Raw genomic sequence first — 18,987 nt, 5'->3', positions numbered from 1 at the left:
CTGGACTTTGGGGAAGGTTTGTGGGTTGCTTTTACAGCAGCCTACATTCCATGTTCAAAGTGTAATTAGATGTATCACAGGATCCTAGAATCACTGAATCCTTAGAGTTGGAAGGGATCTTTAAATTTTATCTAGTCTAACTCTCCTGCAATGAACAGGGTCATGTACAGCTAGATCAGGTTGCCCAGGGCCAGATCCAGACTCACCTTGAAAGTCTTCAGGGATAGTGCATCCCTCACATCTTTGGGCAGCCTGTTCCAATGTCTCATCACCCCTCTCACTGTAAAAGACTTTTTGCTTATATCCAACTTAAACTTGTATCTTCCTAACTAATATTTGCTTATATTCAACCTTTTTGGGCTTGAAGCCATTTCCCCTTGTTCTGTCACCACAGACCCTGCAAAAAAGTTTCCCCTTCTTTCCTGTAGCTCCCCTTCTGATATTGAATGTATCTCCAGTACGAAAAATATTGTCAAGCTGAGATAAGAATTAACTCTATACTTTATTTCCCACTATATGTGAGGAAATTTCTGAAAATCTGTGATCTTCAAACAAAACTTCCCATTTCAGTTATAAATATCTCTTGATTGATGAATTATCAGTACCTTTAAGTTGTTACGGCCATTTTAAGGCTTCAAAAATCTTTTTGGGTTCTTAGCAGTGGCCTTATTTCAGTTTTCTATGTATTGTCTATATCAAACTAAAGCTCGTCAGTCAAAGAAACCAAAAGGCACAGACACCTGAGTTACCTTCTGAGGCAGAAAAATTCTTTTGGTCTTTTATAAGGATACTTATTTATTATCTTTGTGCCAATACTGAAATTTTGGTTAATAGAACATCTTTCATAAACACTGAAATCTTCAAAAATATGGCAAGTGCAATTCCTGGTGTCATTCACATATCACCACAAACTTTGTAATAGATCCAAGTTCAGGTGTTAATAGACATGAGCACAGCCCACAACATTCCTCAGAGCTGATGTTTGGGAGTCTGCTATTTCCTGTGCTATTCACTCCATTTGACCAGGAGCACAAAGGAACCTTTTCCATAGGCAAATGACTTTTGGATGTATCTCAAGTTAAAATTCAGTCAATTATTTCAAAGAATAGGTTAAGGTACAGGTTAATGTCTTTTACTTCTGTTGCTATTGATGAGGTCAGTTAAGTATTTCATATACATTAACTACACCATTGAATAGTACAGCAAAAATACATTGTTTAGTATATGTGATGTATGTAAAATACTTTGTTTAATATATGTTTATTATTCTTTAAGCATGATGCGTAGACAGAAGGAACAAGAGGCTACTTTTCACTAGCCATTGTGCAAATGCAGAGTATTTGTCTGCATGTGCTTACTGCACTGAGATGTGGTTCAAAGCCTGAGCTACTCTTTTCTACCAGTTCCTGGCTTTTAGCCTTATACATAAACCAGGCCTGAAACCAATGATGAACTACTTACAATTGAAAACATTTTTAAATACAATTACAAATGGGAATGAGTGCTAAAAATATAAGAAAATGCTGTTATGCTGATTATTAAAGCTTCAAACTGGTAGAAGAACTAGGAACACCACAATGAAGAGGTGGTTATGAAACCTTCTTTCCATGAGTTGAACTCAGAATGGATTGGATATTGTTTGTGTAAACAAAAATCTATTTTAGAAACAGAAAATACTGAGGAAGTGTAATGAAAGTTGGATTTACATAAAATCTCTTTCACAGTGTACTGTTTCTTGTTTTAGATTATAATCACTTCAAAACTATTAAATTGTGAATTTAAGGTAGATGTTATAATTTTAAAAAACGATTCACAGTTTTGTTCTTCAATTTTGTTATTATCCATCTCCTCATGATCAGTGTGGCAAACTACTGTTGCTGTGTGAGGAAAGTGAAATATCTGAAATGACTAAATTACAGAGTTCTACAACCTAGAAATTCATCTAACATTTCAGTAATAAATGTTTCCGTGCTAAAAGATTGTTTTAAAATTCTGACAGAAATGAGTAATTTCTGCCAGAACAAAAAAAGCTTCTTTAAAGAATACAGAGCAAGAAGCAATATGCTACATGCAAATGATCAGCATTACTGTTCTGGATACAACACTGGTGAATCTGCTTGCAAGGAGTAAATACACTGAAGCAAAATTTTGGGGAATTCCAGGGACTGCTGAGAGTGATTGCAAACTTGCTGTCATAGAAGAATAATGAGAGATCTATATAGGACTAATAGAAGTTAGGCAGCACGTGCTTTCATGAGTTAGAGATCTGGCTCCCACTTTATGTTGATGAAAATGTTTATACATTTACCTGACCTTATTGCATAAAGTGCTGTTTTCTTATTATCATCTATTTACTATTCTTCTCATGCAGCCTAAAGACAGAAAGGAACTGAGAAGTCCTAGGAAACTGCAGAAGGGTATTTAGAGCCTCAAAGCCCTTATGGTGAACTCAGCCTTATAGATCCTTATTCCTCTTCTGAGATGTGGCCAGGGAATTAATTTCTTCCCACATACACTCTTACCATCAACCACTGACTGCTCTGCATTTTGCTGAGAGATCTATTACCATCCACCACAATGCGAAAGGTGACCCAAAGTGCTTGGTAACACAACTGTGTATCCTCTTAAGTGACAGTAGTAATGGCAGTTGTCACATTATGGGGCTTCCTGTGCATCCAATAGATTAATGGATGCCTATCCTTCACATGATGGGGTTGAACAAGTTTTATAGAAGAATCCACAAGAGGCATCATGGTCCTGAAAGGTTGAATAGTACAGTGTTAGCTATTTGAATGAGTACATAACTTTTAACAGGCCTATATTTCTGAAAATAGTGACATCTTCAAAGCTCCCAAATAGATATTCTGCCAAGAAGTAAAAGTTCCTACTCTTTCACCAATTCCATGACTCAAATGCTGTCTTACCCAAGTGATAGCCAACCCAAATACTGCTTCAGTGAACTTTCTAAGGTTTACGTAACATTTCAGGAGTAAATTCTTGTTCAGGTAAGCTCACATATGCTTAAAAATGATAAGATTGAACAGATGCTCATTGTTGTTTGACTAGGATGGATTAAGCATCTGTTTAATTAAATTTCTTAACTGGGTCCTATACATTTGGTTTTTGTGTGAGCTCAACTATTTTGTATGCAGTGGGCTCTTGTATATTGGCAGCAAGCAAAGAAGGTGCTGTAACTGTTTTGTTTCTCCTTTTTTCCTTCTTCAAGTGGAACTGGAACCTTCCCACTTTGATATTTTTCACCTGAATCAAAGAACTTGGAGGTATAGGCTAAATGTAGGCTCTGCAGTAGAATCAGGCGCTGTTTATTCCATGCTTGAGCCAGCATAACACTAAGTGTAAGCCTGCCTCAAACAAAATCCAAAGCAAAAGCTTTTTTCATGAGTGCACCCAAGCAATCTGGAAGTATTTTCCCTAGGAGTTTTCAAAAGCAATTTAGTTCACAAGTGATTTAAGCTTGGTTTAAAGAGAGCTTGTCAGTAGTTGTTTATATAAAGAGAAGCAGTTTAGAAAGTGCTTTCAGTGAAAGGAAAGGAAATTTAAAGTGAATCACCAGAGCTTGCAGAATAATAATTCCTGATAGGGGAAAAAAAGATTCAAAATAGTAAAGCTAACAAAAGCACTCAGATCTGGAGAAGATACTATAATTGAGGCAACCTGAGTGAGAGTCCTAAAGCAGCAGGAAAGCTGAATTGATTTTTGGAGCTTTGTAATACCAAGGAAGATTGGCAGTTATATTATATACAAGAAAATCACCTGCTGTGCACAAGGAAGCATTGCCTCTTCTGTCTATCTATTGTCCTTTGATATTTTTAATATTATTGATGAGATAGGGATATGGTTTCTGACTACAATGTGTTTCTGTGGATTTGGCAATTACACAAAGCTCTTAGATGAAGGTCTGATCAGTTTTACATTATTCTAGCACTTTCTAGAGAGAGATTTAATGACTCTACATGAAACATAATTCAAATTAAACTGGTAAAATATGATGCCCCTTTAAGTTTTTTTTTTTTTTTTTTTGTTTGTTTTTGTTTTTTGTTTTTTGTTTTTTTAAATGGCATTGACAATACATAATGGTAATGACTTGAAAATGAATAGAACCATATCTACTGTTAATTCACTGAGGTAGCCTGGGAAGCACTTCCCTCCAATTTCTTTACCTTTGTCTCAGATAGCAGTAAAACAAACTTGCTTTGTTAAGTACTGAATGCACTGCAACAAATAGTTTTTGAAAGTCTCACCTTAGAGGTGTTACAATTCAAGAGTGTTGAATGTATTTCCTTCCAGGAAGACCTCTCACATACAGCTACACAGATGGCAAGTATGATGCTTTCAGAGGGGGTCACGGGACAGCTGAGGGCTCTGTGAGTAGTAGTATCCTCCTTTTACAAACAGAAAATTCACACGTCTCTAGAAGATTGTTCTGTGGAGAGCCACACCACTGCTTTGCCATAATACAAGTAATACCTTGTGCAAAGGTACTCTAATATTGTTTTCAAGAAGAGATTTAGTTTTAAAGTCAAAACTGTGGTTAAATACAGCTGTGACTGCATTATCACAGGTTGTGTATTGTTATTTCCTATGAATTGTGCAACATTAAAAAAAAAAAAAAAAAAAAAAAAAAAAAAAAGCTATCAAAACCTGTGTTGTCACCCCAAAAGTGTCATTGATATAAAACTTAAATTTTATTAAATCAGAGCACTTGATATCAAGCAATAAACAAAGGGGAAGAAGTTATGTTATTGAATTACTGGTGTAATGTCACACCACGCAAGTCTTTCTTGATTTTCTTTCTATGCTAAGGTCTAGTCCAAAAATCAAAAGAAAATTTTCAAATGGGAAATAGTAAAGTGTATGCCTTATCATTTTTAGAAGAGGACTGTAAAAAGAAGGAAGAACGGTTCATCCTCTCTACACTTGTTTGTTCATATCCCATAAGGCTGGTGACATGAGGTGATGGTGCCCTAGGAGTATTGTACTTGTCTCTTCCACCATTTCTACAGTATTTCTGTCTCTGCTCCCTTTTTCTCTTACGGTTTGTGACATTCCTGCTTCAATTGATTGTGGATGGTTGACTTGTCTTTTAATTTTATCTACTTCAGGACTTTGCTCTGTTTAAAATCTTTTGGTTACATACTTTAAAACCTTTTGGTTACATACTGCACACCATGACAGCTTGGTTTTTCCTTTTCAGAACTTGTAAATCTGTATATGTATTAACAGATAATGTAGCTCAATAGGAGTAGATTTACAGGACAAATAGGGTAGTGCTGAGGACCAGCATCCCTACTGCTCATTGTTTCAAGCATCTTTAACTCACACTGGATCTGGTCTCACCCCATGAAATGAATGCCTGTTAGCAGCTGCAGTACCTGAGGTGTGAGACAGTATTCTGGTTTAGGTTCATCTGAAATTGAGTTCACGCACTCTTGAGACCACTCTGTAATGTGAACTAGGGCATTTCAAATGTGCAGGACCAGGAGATTTGCTTCAAAATCATGCTCTGATTCTGAACTAAAACACTAAAATAGACATGCAGTACATTTCAGCAAAACATTCTAATTATGTTTCCAATTTTGTTGGCTCAAAATTCTGGTATTTTCCATGTTCTTTTCTGACAAGCAATATGCACTTTCTTCAGCCCATATCTGTAATTATCAAAATATGTTTTCTCTGAGTCATTCACAGTACACAATGTAGGCAAAAGATACTACTATTCTGGTTTGCTGTCCCTTTTCATTCGTTTCATGCATTTATGAAAATTAGCAGGATACCGTGAAATTGTTAAACTCACTTGGGAGGAGTGAAGCTCCCTTGTCATTCAAGCATTTTTGTGCTCCTTCCAGCTGAAATTAACTCGGTACAATATAGGAGACCTTATCCTTTTCAATACCAACTGCAACAATAGACTGCTTTGAGGGAGAGTAATAAGTCATTTGGGACTTCATATTTCAGTATACTAATTCTTGTGAATTGGTTGTAATATTTTTTACATGTGATTAACTGTTATATTTTCAAGCTCCTGTGTTAGTTCAGAGAGCTTTTTAAAAACTGTTTTCTTTGCCTCATTGGAACTCACCCTTCTTTATTATTGATATTGATATTGATATTGATATTGATATTGATATTGATATTGATATTGATATTGATATTGATATTGATATTGATATGATAACAACAGTAAAACATTAGGACATCTCTCCTTTTTGTGGTAATAAATTTGTCACAATATTTTATGAGTCATGTTATTTTTGGTCTGCTGTACAACAATGAAATTAAGACAACAAAAGAAATGGCCAATACTGATAAATGTAGCTCAATAGAACAGTTGATGAAAATGGTTTATTTAAAGTCTGTAGTTTGGTAGTCAGCAGCAATGATCTATCTTCTCCTCTACAAAATCAAGCAAACAAACAAACAAAAAACAGTTGCATTTAAAAACTAATTTTAGAGAAGATCATCATTGTCAATTTTAGATTTCCAGGAAGAATTCAGTGTATTGTTGCTTTTTTCTTAGCTAAACTATGTAATGTTGACATTGAAGCCGCAGAAAGCAGGCTTTTCAATGCTGCACAAACTAAGGCAACCCAGTATCTCATTTACATTCCTGTCCTGGCATCTGCAGCAGATCTATAAATAGAATAGGCTACACACAGAAATTTATTATTGCAGCTGATAGCAATTTTCTTTTCCAAAGGTGTCTGGAGGCATTATTCATGAGATTCATTCTAGTAGACTTTCCAGCTGAGATTCTCTCTTCCCTGAACTGCAGGTGGTCAGTTTAGAAATATACCAATCAACTGCTATGCACAGGCTGTCAGAAGGTGTACTTATTTCCTTTTTAAAAAATGCTGCAGTTCTGTCTGCTCCAGATTATTTTCTTCAACCCGATTGCATGGATATTGTAAGCCATGGACACATTTTTTAGAAATCACATTTATTTGACATTTCATCACTGAAATTCCTAATGATTATGCTATTATCAGGAAAAACATAATGGCTGTGGTTTAACATAGCTCACATCATTTCTTTTGCATTCATACCCACAGGCACATGTGACCTTATCAAGTATAAGGCAGACATGTTTCTGCTCAATACTGAGGATGTGTAGTAATCACATAAACTGACCTGTCTGTCCGTCCTCTAATTTCAGACATAAAACAAGGGGGCAATAAAATAAAGCTTTTCATGAAATTATAGTAAATGGTAGATAGGAATGCCTTACACTCCTGCTTTTCCTATCTGATTTTTTGTTTTGGACCATATTTGCCCTTCTCCTGCCTTTGTACACTAGAAAGTTAATTACTGAAAAAAGAATGTGCACATTCTTACCCCTCGGGACTGATTACCGTTTATTTTCTTCCTTGTCTATTCAAATACTTGTTCCATAGTAGAGAGCACAGGATATACAAAAGCAAAATATTACCTGTTCACTCTATTTTAATTCCAATATAATCACTACTGTAAGTATTCACATTTCAGCTTTCCTTTACATCCTGTTGTATTGTCAAGAGCTATAGGTAATTCTTGAATGTGGAAATGATGCTTCCTTTTGCAAAGTAAACTGGTACCTTTACGTTTTTGTTCTTTCTTTTTTTCCTTTTTTTGCGACATGATAGAAGAGCTGTTTTTCTGTAACTTTTATTTCAACTGTGTTATAAAAGGAGCACTACAAATCACTGATGCAGCACATCAGAAAAGTTGCATATTTTACCAAGAAAGATGAATTGAAATACAAAATTAAATAAAAAGTAACTTGTCAACTAACAGTCCCATTCTGTCATCTCTAGTGCCACATAAACAAACAAGCAAAAAAAAGTTAGGAGAGTAAAACCAAATAAGTATATTACAAGCACAAGTCAAACATCACTGGTTTCCATGAGAATATAACCCATCCTTTTTTAAGTGTGTTTTGATACTTACACATTTTGTTTTGCTTTGTATTTAACTTTACCAGTGATGCAGAAAATTGGTTCTGTGAATGCCCTAAACTGTACTCTGGAAGACTCTGCCAGTTTATGACTTGTGATGAAAGTCCATGTGGAAATGGTGCTACGTGTTTTCCAAAGTCCAGACAAGATGTTGTTTGCCTTTGTCCATATGGAAGATCTGGCATCCTCTGCAATGATGGTAAGAAACATAGCTTTTAGCATGCATTAGTTGTAGTTTCTGACATTTGTGGAAGCTGTGGCAAGAAATGAGTCATGGAATCACAGAATTGCAGGGGGTAGAAGAGACATCAGGAGATCATTGAGTCCAATTCCTTTCTAAAGCAGGTACTCTGCAATAGGTTGCACAGGCAGGCGTCTAGACGGGTATTGAATATCCACAGAAGGAGACTCCTCAACCACTCTGGGCAACCTGTTCCACTGCTGCCACAGTCAAACGCTTTGAAGGCAGAGCACTGTAAGTGACCTCCTCCCCACCTTTGCTATTGCCTGTAAACACAGCATGGCCCAAAGTACAGTCCTAAGCAAAGAGCACCTGAGCTGAGCAACCTCTCTTCATGCTGTTTCATAAAGACGTCATCCAGAGAGACAGAAAGATCAGAGAAGCTGAGCGTAGACAAGCCAGAAAACACCAAGTAGTGGCTGATGTTTCAGTAATTTACTTTAAGAGAAGCTGACAAATATATCTGAGTAAAGTACTCCTTTGGACAAAACATTTTCTCCTGCAGCTTGATTTTTGCAGTACTTAGGGAATCATGACATTTTGTACACAAAAGAAGTGTACAAAAAATACTTTATGGATTGTAAAAATACTGCCAGATGCTAAAATTTGATTAATTCCTTGGATCAAAAAGAAAAACAAATTAAACATAACCAAGTGCTTGCTGTGAATTAGGAGACAGGAGAAAGGGAAATTATTAAAGATAAGCAAATAGGTCGTTATGACTATTATCAAATGAAGGTGGTTTTTTTTTCTTTAGCATTTATTATAATGATGGCTACAGGTCAGAATTTCCTGTGTGTTAACATCTAATGTATTCTTTTCCCTAACACTGAATGAAGCAACAAGTAATGGTAGAAAACTCTGCATAGAGAAAGTAATAACTGATTCTGAGCTGATTCAGCAGTACATTTGAATTTTCTTTCAAAATTAATACTTTTATGTAAAATAATGTTCAAGTCAGATCAAATGACAACACTGTCCTTTTCTTTTTACCATAAACATTTACCTCATTTAAAATTTATATTAGAAGGAATTTCCAATAATAAATTACTGTGTGCTTACGTTGACATGAAACTGCCTATTAAAACTTTATAACCCTCTTTCTTTGCTGGCAGCAGGTTCAGAGCCCACCATCCTGTATGCCAGGCTAGGAATGTTTCTGTCATCTCCCTCAATTTACATCTGTCTACACTGAGTATCATCTAGGGCTTTTTCCCAGTAGTCCTTCAGCAAGGCTCTTCCACAGCTCTTTGTAGTCAGACATCTCTAGTCTAAAGTGAGAGAAAGTACACACATTAATGAGTTTCACTGGACTACAAACCTGAAAGATGTGAAAGTATAGAATGGATGAATTTTTATTAAGTGGAAAGGGAAAATTCTCTCTGAATCATTACTGTAAGAAAAATGGGAGAGAAAAAACAAGCAGATAGAACAGAGTGAGCATCTACTAGGATTAGAAAGACCACTGCATGAAAAATTATTGAAATATGAAAAGGTCTTCTATTGAACTTGTGTCTTAAGGGTTTAGAAATGAGCACAGGTAGGAATCTTATTAAGGCAAACATTACTCTGAAAGTTAAAATGAGCTGCAAAAGATCTTTTTATTGCATAAACTAAAACTGAACAAAGAGGTGAGAAACAGTACCACAGTGCAATGTATGCTGGGTGCAGCCTTATGCATAGCTCTAGCATCACCAAACCTGTACATTTGTTTTTTCATCTGAAGATAATGATAGATTGCCTAATTACAGTGGTAGAACAATGTAAATTGTGTTAGAAGCCAATTTTAATTGTTTAAAAAAATGAGTGGCCCAGGTAGTAAATTTATTAGAAAGAAATGGCCCATAAAACTTAAAAGGCTCTAGGAGCATGTATTTTTAATGAATCTTGTCCTGTTCAAGACACAGAAATAATATTGTTTCTCTTTTGAAGATTAGTAACCTAGTGCATGCTACGTGCTGCTTTTTGTTTGAAACACAGAAGCCTTTTTCTCCTGACTTTTTATCAAGTAATTGATTGTCTTCATCAGCAAAAAAATGTGTAAACCTTATAGTGACTATTAAAATGAATATAACGAATGTACCAAATAGAACTGCAGATCCTTTGCCAGCACAGCTGCTCCTTGCACTACAGGTTATTTACAGAAGACCAAGTAAAAGTAACTCAAGATGTAGAGAGAAACACAGATGAGCCTTCTGCTACAGTTCTTGCCCATGGCAGAGATCAAAATGCCATCAGTAATGAGTTTAAAGACATACCAAGTACAACATTAAACTTTACAAATATATAGAGGTGAGCAATGATAGAGCTGTTGTCACTATTAGAAAGAGGGAAAAAAAATAACAACCACAAAACTTGACAGGAGTTAAAAATATGACAATCTGTGGGATATGCACAGCATTCTAAAAGTGAGAAAACTACAAATGACAAACATGGCAGAAACTCACAGACGAATAGTAACTTCTGTGTAATATGGAAAAAGAAAACAAGTTCCTGGAACAAACAAGGACTTTTCTTCAGTTTCTGAAGCAGGTGAAGCATGTTGCAATCTAGTCAGACTGGGAGCAATTGCTTTGTGCTTATTTTGGTTACATTATTCTTGTTCAGACTTCAAATAAAGGTTCCTTAGGGCCACAAAGATGATAAAAGGTCTGGAGCACCTCTCTTATGAAAAAAGGGTAAGTGAACTGAGTCTGTTCAGCCTTGAGGAAAGAAGACTCAGTGGTGATCTTATTAATGATTATAAATACCTTAAGTGTGGGTGTCAACAGGACATGGCCAACCTGTTTTCAGCTGTCTGTGGGGTCAGGACAAGGGGAAATGGCCATAAACCAGAGGATAGGAAGTTCCATAATAGTATACAAAGGACCTTCTTCACAGTGAGGGTGACGGAGCACTGGAACAAGCTGCCCAGGGCCATTGAGGATTCTTCTTCTCTGAAGATATTCAAGACCCATTTGGACATGTACATATGCAGACTGCTGTAGGGGGTTGCTTTTCAGGGGGGCTGGACTCAATCTGCGGAGGTCCCTTCCAACCCTTACAATTCTGTGGTTCTGTGATTCATTAAAACATTTCCATTTTTCTGTATATATAAGTAGTAAAGTGAAGTATGTATTGCTACACATCTTTTCTTGATTTTTAACTATATGACCATGTTACTGTGATTGCAAGTTAACCATTATATGTGGATCTCTCTCCCAGGAAGCTACATAGCTAAAGTGTAATTGATCAGTGTGAGGGGATGAAAATAAGGGAAGACATGAATTCTAAATCGCAGTTACTTTAAGTCACTCTAATATGGGCTGAACAAGCCAAGGAACCTCAGCTGCTCCTCATATGTCTTTCCCTCAGGACCCTTCACCATCACTGTAGGCCTCCTCCAGTCACCTTCTGAAAGTTTTATGGCCTTCTTAGCTTATGGTGCCCACAAATCTGCAGACAGTGCTCAAGTTGAGGTCACGGAGCAGAGTGGAGTGGGACAGTCTCTTTCCTCAGCCACTTATAGATGAACTTTTAGCAGCTAGCGCAGGTCTCTTGGTTTGCAGTGTTAGAAGTCCACATAAAAAAAAAAAAAAAAAATTGCACCTGGAAGAACACAGCCACTTACAAAAATGAAAATTAGAATATGTTTAGCCATGTACACCATCAGTGTAAAATAATTTGGATCAGGGACCAAGTCTGCTTGAGTGACTTGACTCAGTCTCTGAAGTGACTGATGATTTTTAAGCTGTACTTAGAGGGATCCAGAGCATTTAAACTGAATCCAGTTACTGAGCTGTACCTTTTCAGCTGCTTTATGTAAAAAGATTGAAGACTCAAGGCCTAGTCTGATAAATTTTCTTTCACATTTAATTTAGTAAAAATTGGCTTGTACTGTGTTTCTTGTGGATTATAAATGAAAGTGCCTGTATCACCTCCTCCAGAAGTTGGGATCATGGTAGTGAATGAAAGTGCTTACAAATGGCACAATTTCAGGCCAAATTAACACACATTCTTCAACAGTGATATGAGGTTATTTTTTTCTGCGCAATGATTTTTAAATTACCCCCTAGGTATTTGCTTTGTATACTTTTAAAAGTTGGTCAGGAAGATACATCAACAGTTCTCTATAGAGACACATGAGGATTAGGTTAGAAGAGGAATTGCTTGCCACCTGGAGAGATTTATGTATCTTTCATAAGATCTCAGTTTTAAATGAAAAATTAGAATAATAAAATCATAGCTCAGTTTGGAAAAGACTTTAAAGATCAAGTCCAAATGCAACAATTATAGCGCTTCCTTCACCCAGAGGTGATGCTTGAGCTCAAATACATCCATATCACCATACTTTAACTTTTAAGATTAAGAATTGTCGCTAAAAATAAAAAATAAAATAAAGTAAAATAAAATAGAATAAAAACCTTATTAAAAATGTGAACTACAAATGGTTTATTCACCAGGAATGGATATGAACACCTGGAGTTCTCAACCCTTGACTGTGATAATTATGTATTACACAATAAATTGGAGCTTTCTGGGAAGCTCTTGGTTGTGATATGGAGAATATTTTGTTATGCTTCAAGAGTTTACCTTGTAAGCAAAGGTAAATTTATAAGAAAATCATTTTAAAAGAATGTGCATTGCAAAAATGAATAATTGTATAAACTGTAGTCTTTTAGACCAAGCTACTGTGTTTATTTTAGTTTTGCTTTCTAAAGGTACAGATTTGGCAAGATAAAACAGATCCCTAACTGTGGTGTTGCATTTCATGGATCACATACCAAAGAGGACTGTACCCAGCATGAGTTCACAGCAATCTTTAAAAAAGTCCATTGAAACACATTTCTGAGCAACATTTTTGGTAATCTTTGCCAGTCCGAAGGGTCTGTAAGTGTATAGAATATATTTCCCCATGTGTAAAATTCATTTCAAAGTGCTGAAGTGGGAGTAGTCACTTGCTCCAAACTCTGTGGTGTGAAAATCAGCCTGGAAGTGAAGTGTTCTCTGCAGCTGTGTTTGTCACACAATGTCACCTTCCGAGTGTTCAGTTCTACAGACTAAATTGTGCGGTTCAGTGACAGTAGGTGCCCAAGGGGAATTTCCTCAGATAAAAAAAAAAAATCAAACCACATTATGAGGCTTCTGGTTAGTGACAGGAGACTTTGGGAGATGCTGATCAGACTTGCATTTCTTCCTACCCAAGAGTATATATTTTCTGAGTCATTTGCATTTATTTGAGCTTTAATTTCTTTCTTCCTTTCCCTCCAAACTGAGGTATGTCATAAAAATTGAAAAAAAAAAGATAAAAACAAGCAGACTCACACACGTGTACATACACAATGTCACTGCTGCATTACCAGTTCTGCAGATTTGTACTTTCATCCCTGAGCAGTAAAATCAGTTTTATTATATCAAATCTTATCTTCCACTTAGAAGTAAAAGTTACTAGTCCATATGATTACAGAAATAAGCTAAGCTAACAGGGCCCATGGGCTCCATAAGGATACCACATAACTATGCCACTGATTCCACAAGACAAATAAAATATCTGAGAACTTTTTCTTCAGGAGGAAGCATACACTTGAATTAGCCATTATAAAGACTCCTCCTGTAGTCGCCTTCCAGACATCACAGGTCTTCCACTATGCCCTTGAGCTCCACTTGGCGCAGCACCTCCCTGAGGTTCAATCCCCACCCTCCCCCTTTTAACTTTTCCTTCTTACATTTCCCACAGTTTCTGGTGAGGAAAGCGTGCTGACTGTTTAAGAAAACAGCTTTTTATGTAGAACTAGAAAAGCATGTCAACTAAACACCAGCTTATCTCCTTCATCTCACCTCTCCTTCCCAAATTATGCCAGTATCTATTTCTTGCCTGTACAGCAGATCTTCACTCTCATTGCCACTGTTGGCACCTGGATAGCTCCCATCTTCCCCATCCCTCTGCTCAAAGGACAGGGGAATTGTAGCTGGAAGTTCTTCCTTCCTTCTTCAGCCTTATCTAATACCCCGTGATGTCCTGCAGTGTGCAGAGAGAGGTTTCTGCCAGAGCCCCATGCCAGAAAAATGATATTTAAATCTGTGAATATATAATAAATTGTAGAAATGCATTTGCTTTCTTAAGTCTCTTCCATCAGGAGCATGTGTTGTCACTTGAACATCTACTCTTGCTGCTTACTCTTGAGTAAGAAGAGGATCCAATTTTAAAATATTTTTTGTAAACTCAGCAAAGGAAATATTTTTTGCTCTGTTCATCCACAAGAGTAAGCTCTGGTTTATTGAAAGCCATACTGCAAACCAGTAAGAGGAACAGTGGCTGCAGAATTTCATGATGACAAAAGACACTTTTATGAGAACCTTTTTATAGATTGGAAGACTGGAAAATATGCTTGCCAGCAATTTCCATTCCCTTTTCAGTACTCCCTTCTCAAATATGTGAGTTGGTATTTAGGAGAATTGATTAGTACTCATCCCAAATGTATATGGCTGCTCATCCTGGAGCCAGGCACTGGCCTGATAACTGCTCACAGTTAGTCAATTTTAACATAAAGAATTGGGTTATCTGATCGTAATTATATAGCCTGAAGTCTTCACCTCTTTTTAGCCTATTGATTTGTCTTGTTTTTTACTATGAATTGTAAAACTGTAGTCCAAGATGTATTGGCTGTGAACATTGAAAGGAGCATTTATTTTAACTTACAACAGAAAATTCAAAGATAATGAAACCATTATTCTCTTTCTTGTCACTTTATTCTCTCCTCTTTGTTAAGATTTTTTTTTTTTTTTTTTCAAACTATAAGTGTTGTGGGGTTTTTTTATCTTCCATTTTTATATCGAGATCTGTTAGGATGTACAGTCCTAGGGAAATAGGTAGCCAACTACATTAATACATTTACACAATAGGATAATTTGTCATTTGTTTGTGAGGCAATGGGATATACTATGCCTTATTACAGGTACTTTGTTACCTGTTCAGTAGTGGAAATGCAGAAGAGGACAGTGGTAAATGATGTAAGGACTGACAGACGCACAGGATAAGATCAAGGACAGAAAGTTGATAAAAGGCTTCAAGTAGTCTGTCAGGCACAGTTAACATGGAGTGTGGTTTTGCATGGCTCGTAAGTATAGCCATTGGGACACAGCTCTGTAACTTCAACAGCAAGGGGGTGGGATTCTTACTTGAATGGTGTCTGGGCAGAAAAAGGAAAACAAGAGTGCAACCCAATTAATGTGGTCAGCTGTGCCCTCTGATCTGCCTTCAGCTGTAAGTATTATATGAATAACTATTTTTCAGGGCTGTTTTTCAGGGAAAATTTAAAAAAAAAAAAAAAAAAAAAAAAAAAAAAGGAAAAAAAAAGTATTTTCTTTATTTCACAGAGGATTATTTCAGAATTTCTGAATCATTCATTTTTTATGGCAATAGAGAAAAGAAACAAAGGACATTCACATCAGTAGGCTGTTGGAGGATACACACATGGTAGGCTTAATCCCACATAATTTTAGAAATCTATAATTCTCCCCTCTGATTTACCACCCAAGGCTGCTTTTGTATTTGAAGGGGTAAAATAAGCATTTTAAAATACTGTTCACCTGACCTACATAAGTGATGTGTTTTAGATGAAGAAAACTCTATCCTAAATGTTCTTTATATTTTCACTGGTGTAAGATTCTGGGGTGCATTAAAAAGAGCGTAGCCAGCAGGTCAAGGGAGGTGATCCTCCCCCTTTACTCTGCCCTGGTGAGGCCTCATCTGGAATACTGTGTCCAGTTCTGGGCTCCCCAGTACAAAAAAGACAGGGATCTCTTGGAAAGAGTCCAGCGGAGGGCCACAAAGATGGTGAAGGGCCTGGAGCATCTCCCCTATGAGGAGAGACTTAGGGAACTGGGTCTGTTTAGCCTTGAGAAAAGAAGGCTGAGAGGGGACTTGATCCAGGTTTATAAATACCTGAGGTGTGGGAGCTATAGTGGTGAGGCTGGTCTCTTTTCAGTAGTGCGTGGGGACAGGACTAGGGGCAATGGGCTGAAACTCCAGCATAGGAAGTTCCGCACGAATGTGCGCAAGAACTTCTTTACGGTGAGGGTGACGGAGCACTGGAACAGGCTGCCCAGGGGGGTGGTGGAGTCTCCTTCTCTGGAGATATTCAAGACCCGCCTGGACGCCTACCTGTGTGACGTGGTGTAGGGAGCCTGCTTTGGCAGGGGGGTTGGACTCGATGATCTCTAGAGGTCCCTTCCAACCCCTATAATTCTGTGATTCTGTGATTCTGTGAATAGTCAGCTGTTATACAAACATCTGCATCAGATGGCCCTCCAGTGGTTAGATGACTACCACCAATGTTCAACTTGTGCAGATTGTTTCCAACTGTAAGGCTAATGATCTAGATGTGTCTTTCCTATAGTAAATCAGAATGGAATGAAAGGGAAGGGGAAGGGAGGAGAGGGGAGCAGAGGGGGACGGGAGGGGAGGAAAAGAAAGAAAGAAAGAGTGAAAGAGAGAGAGAAAGGGAGAAAGGGAGAAAGAGGAAGAAAAGAAAAGGCTTCTCATTAAAGGAGTTGACTATCTGTCATAGTTAGCTTAGAAGCTAAAGCAGATGCAGAATTTGAGCCTTCCTCAGGCAGGTAGTCTGAGGGAATGCTAGTGGACTGCAGCCAACATCAAATTTAAACGTGGGAGTTGTATTACTCCTCCAATCCACATAACTCATAGAGGTCTAAGACCTGAGGTTACATTCAGCCAGAGTAGGTGGAGAGGAACAAACTCTCTGCCAGTTTTCATGTAATTAGGAGAAAATAATGACTTCCTGTCTTCTGTTTAAAATCACAGGACAAGGCATAATATGTCACATCTGAAGTAGTGCTTAATAAATGGGAGAGTACACACTGTATTGCTGAGGACCTGAAATTTGTGCCATGAATGGTTACTGACAGGCTTATGTCTGCACCTTTTGTCAGGTTCAGATAATAATGTGTTCAGGGTCAATATGGCAAATTTCCCAGGTTGAAATTTGAAAAGATATTCCTCAGACTAAAGATGATGTTACAGTTTGCACAATTACAATTGATTGTTTCTTCCAATTTGCTAATGCTACATTCTTCACTTGGTTAATGCCCAACAGAAAGTAGTTTGTTTTTTTTTAATCAAATTGAACCTAAATAGTGTTTTTAAAAAAGTACCTCCCAGTACTGTAAATTTGATATTTTTATAAACTTGTTTCCTGGCTATTCAAACAATTTATGGAATCATAGGATGAATTAAAGTTGGAAAAGACCACTAAGATCATCTAATCCAAACACCAATTTGAATGATGCAGCAAGTAATGTGGAACGATGTAATTTATGTAGGTCCTGTTTACTGTGCTGCAAATTCATCATTTCATGATTTGTGTCTACCTACCTGTGAAGAATTACTGTTCTTTAACCTTTCCAGCACATCCCCGTCACTTTCACTTGGAGGTGCATAATAATGGCTTTACTTTTAACAGGAGAATTTATTTGTGAGTTTTCTTTTGTGTGTATGAGCTCTGAGTAAATATTGCAGTGTACTGTTATTTATAACAATTCTATGTAGAGACCAGGAGATGGCAGTAGTTGCCAATAATTACGTTGTAAAGAAGCTTGTTTATAAAATTAGGCAAAGCCAAATTATGTGTGTACATGTGTAAAAAACTGCAGAGTAAAATTTTTGTGTGTGTTATTGACTTGTTTTTAAATTCTAAAGCAATCTATTAAATGCACATTGCAAATGCACATTGAAGAATTTTCTCTAACACTGATTTTTATTTTCTTTTATTTTTAATGCAGTTATTAATATTAGCCAGCCTAGTTTCAGTGGCACAGATGTCTTTGGATATACTTCATTCCTTGCTTATTCTACAATCCCAAATATCACCTTCTACTATGAATTCCACTTAAAATTTCAGTTGTTAAACCACCACTCAGCTTTACAAAACAACTTGATATTTTTCACTGGACAGAAGGGCCAAGGTAAGCTTTTTTATTATGGCATATTAGAGACTTTAATATATTCCCTATACAAGTAGGGTAGTATAACATCTTTAGGAAGGAAATAATCTCTTCAATACTTATTTCTGTGTATGTGTACAGTAAGCAATCAGATTGTAGAAATGTTAGGGGTTTTTTTCCGTAAAGAAGTATGGCCATTAACATTAAATATTAGAAACAAGTAATCTGATGCCTGAGGTAGCAGATTTCTGAAGAAAATACATGAAAACAAGATTCTTTTTGCAGTCATCAGCATAAATTTTGTGACTGATTACATTTATCTGGAGGCTGGTTTTGGAAGATGCTGCCTCAAAATTTTGCACACTGTTACTTACTTTAATGGAAAGTCAGTTCAGCTACGCAGCATGTCACAGACACACTGTCATTTCTTCTTCCTGTGTCCTCAAACAACTTGACACAGAGACATTCATGAATTGCTGCTGCTGTCACAGGGACTGCACTTCCATAGCCCACAAGCCTGACATACATCCCTGGAACAGCCAGGGTTGGTTCTGTGTTCTTTATGTAAAATACTAGCCCTTAACCCTGATGTCACTCAATGCAAGTTAATCCAATATAAGTATATTGCTACAACTATCTATATATAGCAAAGTATGCCCCTTGGTTTGAATAACACAGTTGAGAAGCATGTTATATAAATCTGCTTACAATATCTGCACTGAGATTTTAACAGTGCTTTATGTATCTCTGAACAGCATCCCTCTGTAGTAGGCTGCCATACCCTCAGTGTTGAACAAAGTAAAATATGATACTCATGTCTCATCCATTTTAGCACTACTGACAACATGGGAT

The 18,987-nt window shown here is 36.9% G+C and overlaps 1 protein-coding gene across 1 annotated transcript in view; it reads left to right on the top strand.

Annotated features, from left to right (window-relative positions):
- The window catches only part of EYS (eyes shut homolog), a 710,358-nt gene that overhangs the window by 659,075 nt on the left and 32,296 nt on the right, over positions 1-18,987 (top strand). Inside the window, exons 41-42 of the mRNA XM_072333503.1 lie at positions 7,979-8,151; positions 17,974-18,156. Of these exons, the coding sequence (XP_072189604.1) occupies positions 7,979-8,151; positions 17,974-18,156 (356 nt within the window). The remainder of the gene's footprint in view (positions 1-7,978; positions 8,152-17,973; positions 18,157-18,987) is intronic.

This window comes from Excalfactoria chinensis, chromosome 3 (assembly GCF_039878825.1).
Source record: "Excalfactoria chinensis isolate bCotChi1 chromosome 3, bCotChi1.hap2, whole genome shotgun sequence".
Taxonomy (NCBI): Eukaryota; Metazoa; Chordata; class Aves; order Galliformes; family Phasianidae; genus Excalfactoria; species Excalfactoria chinensis.
Note: the sequence above shows the minus strand (reverse complement) of the source record. Positions and strands in the feature narration are given on the sequence as shown.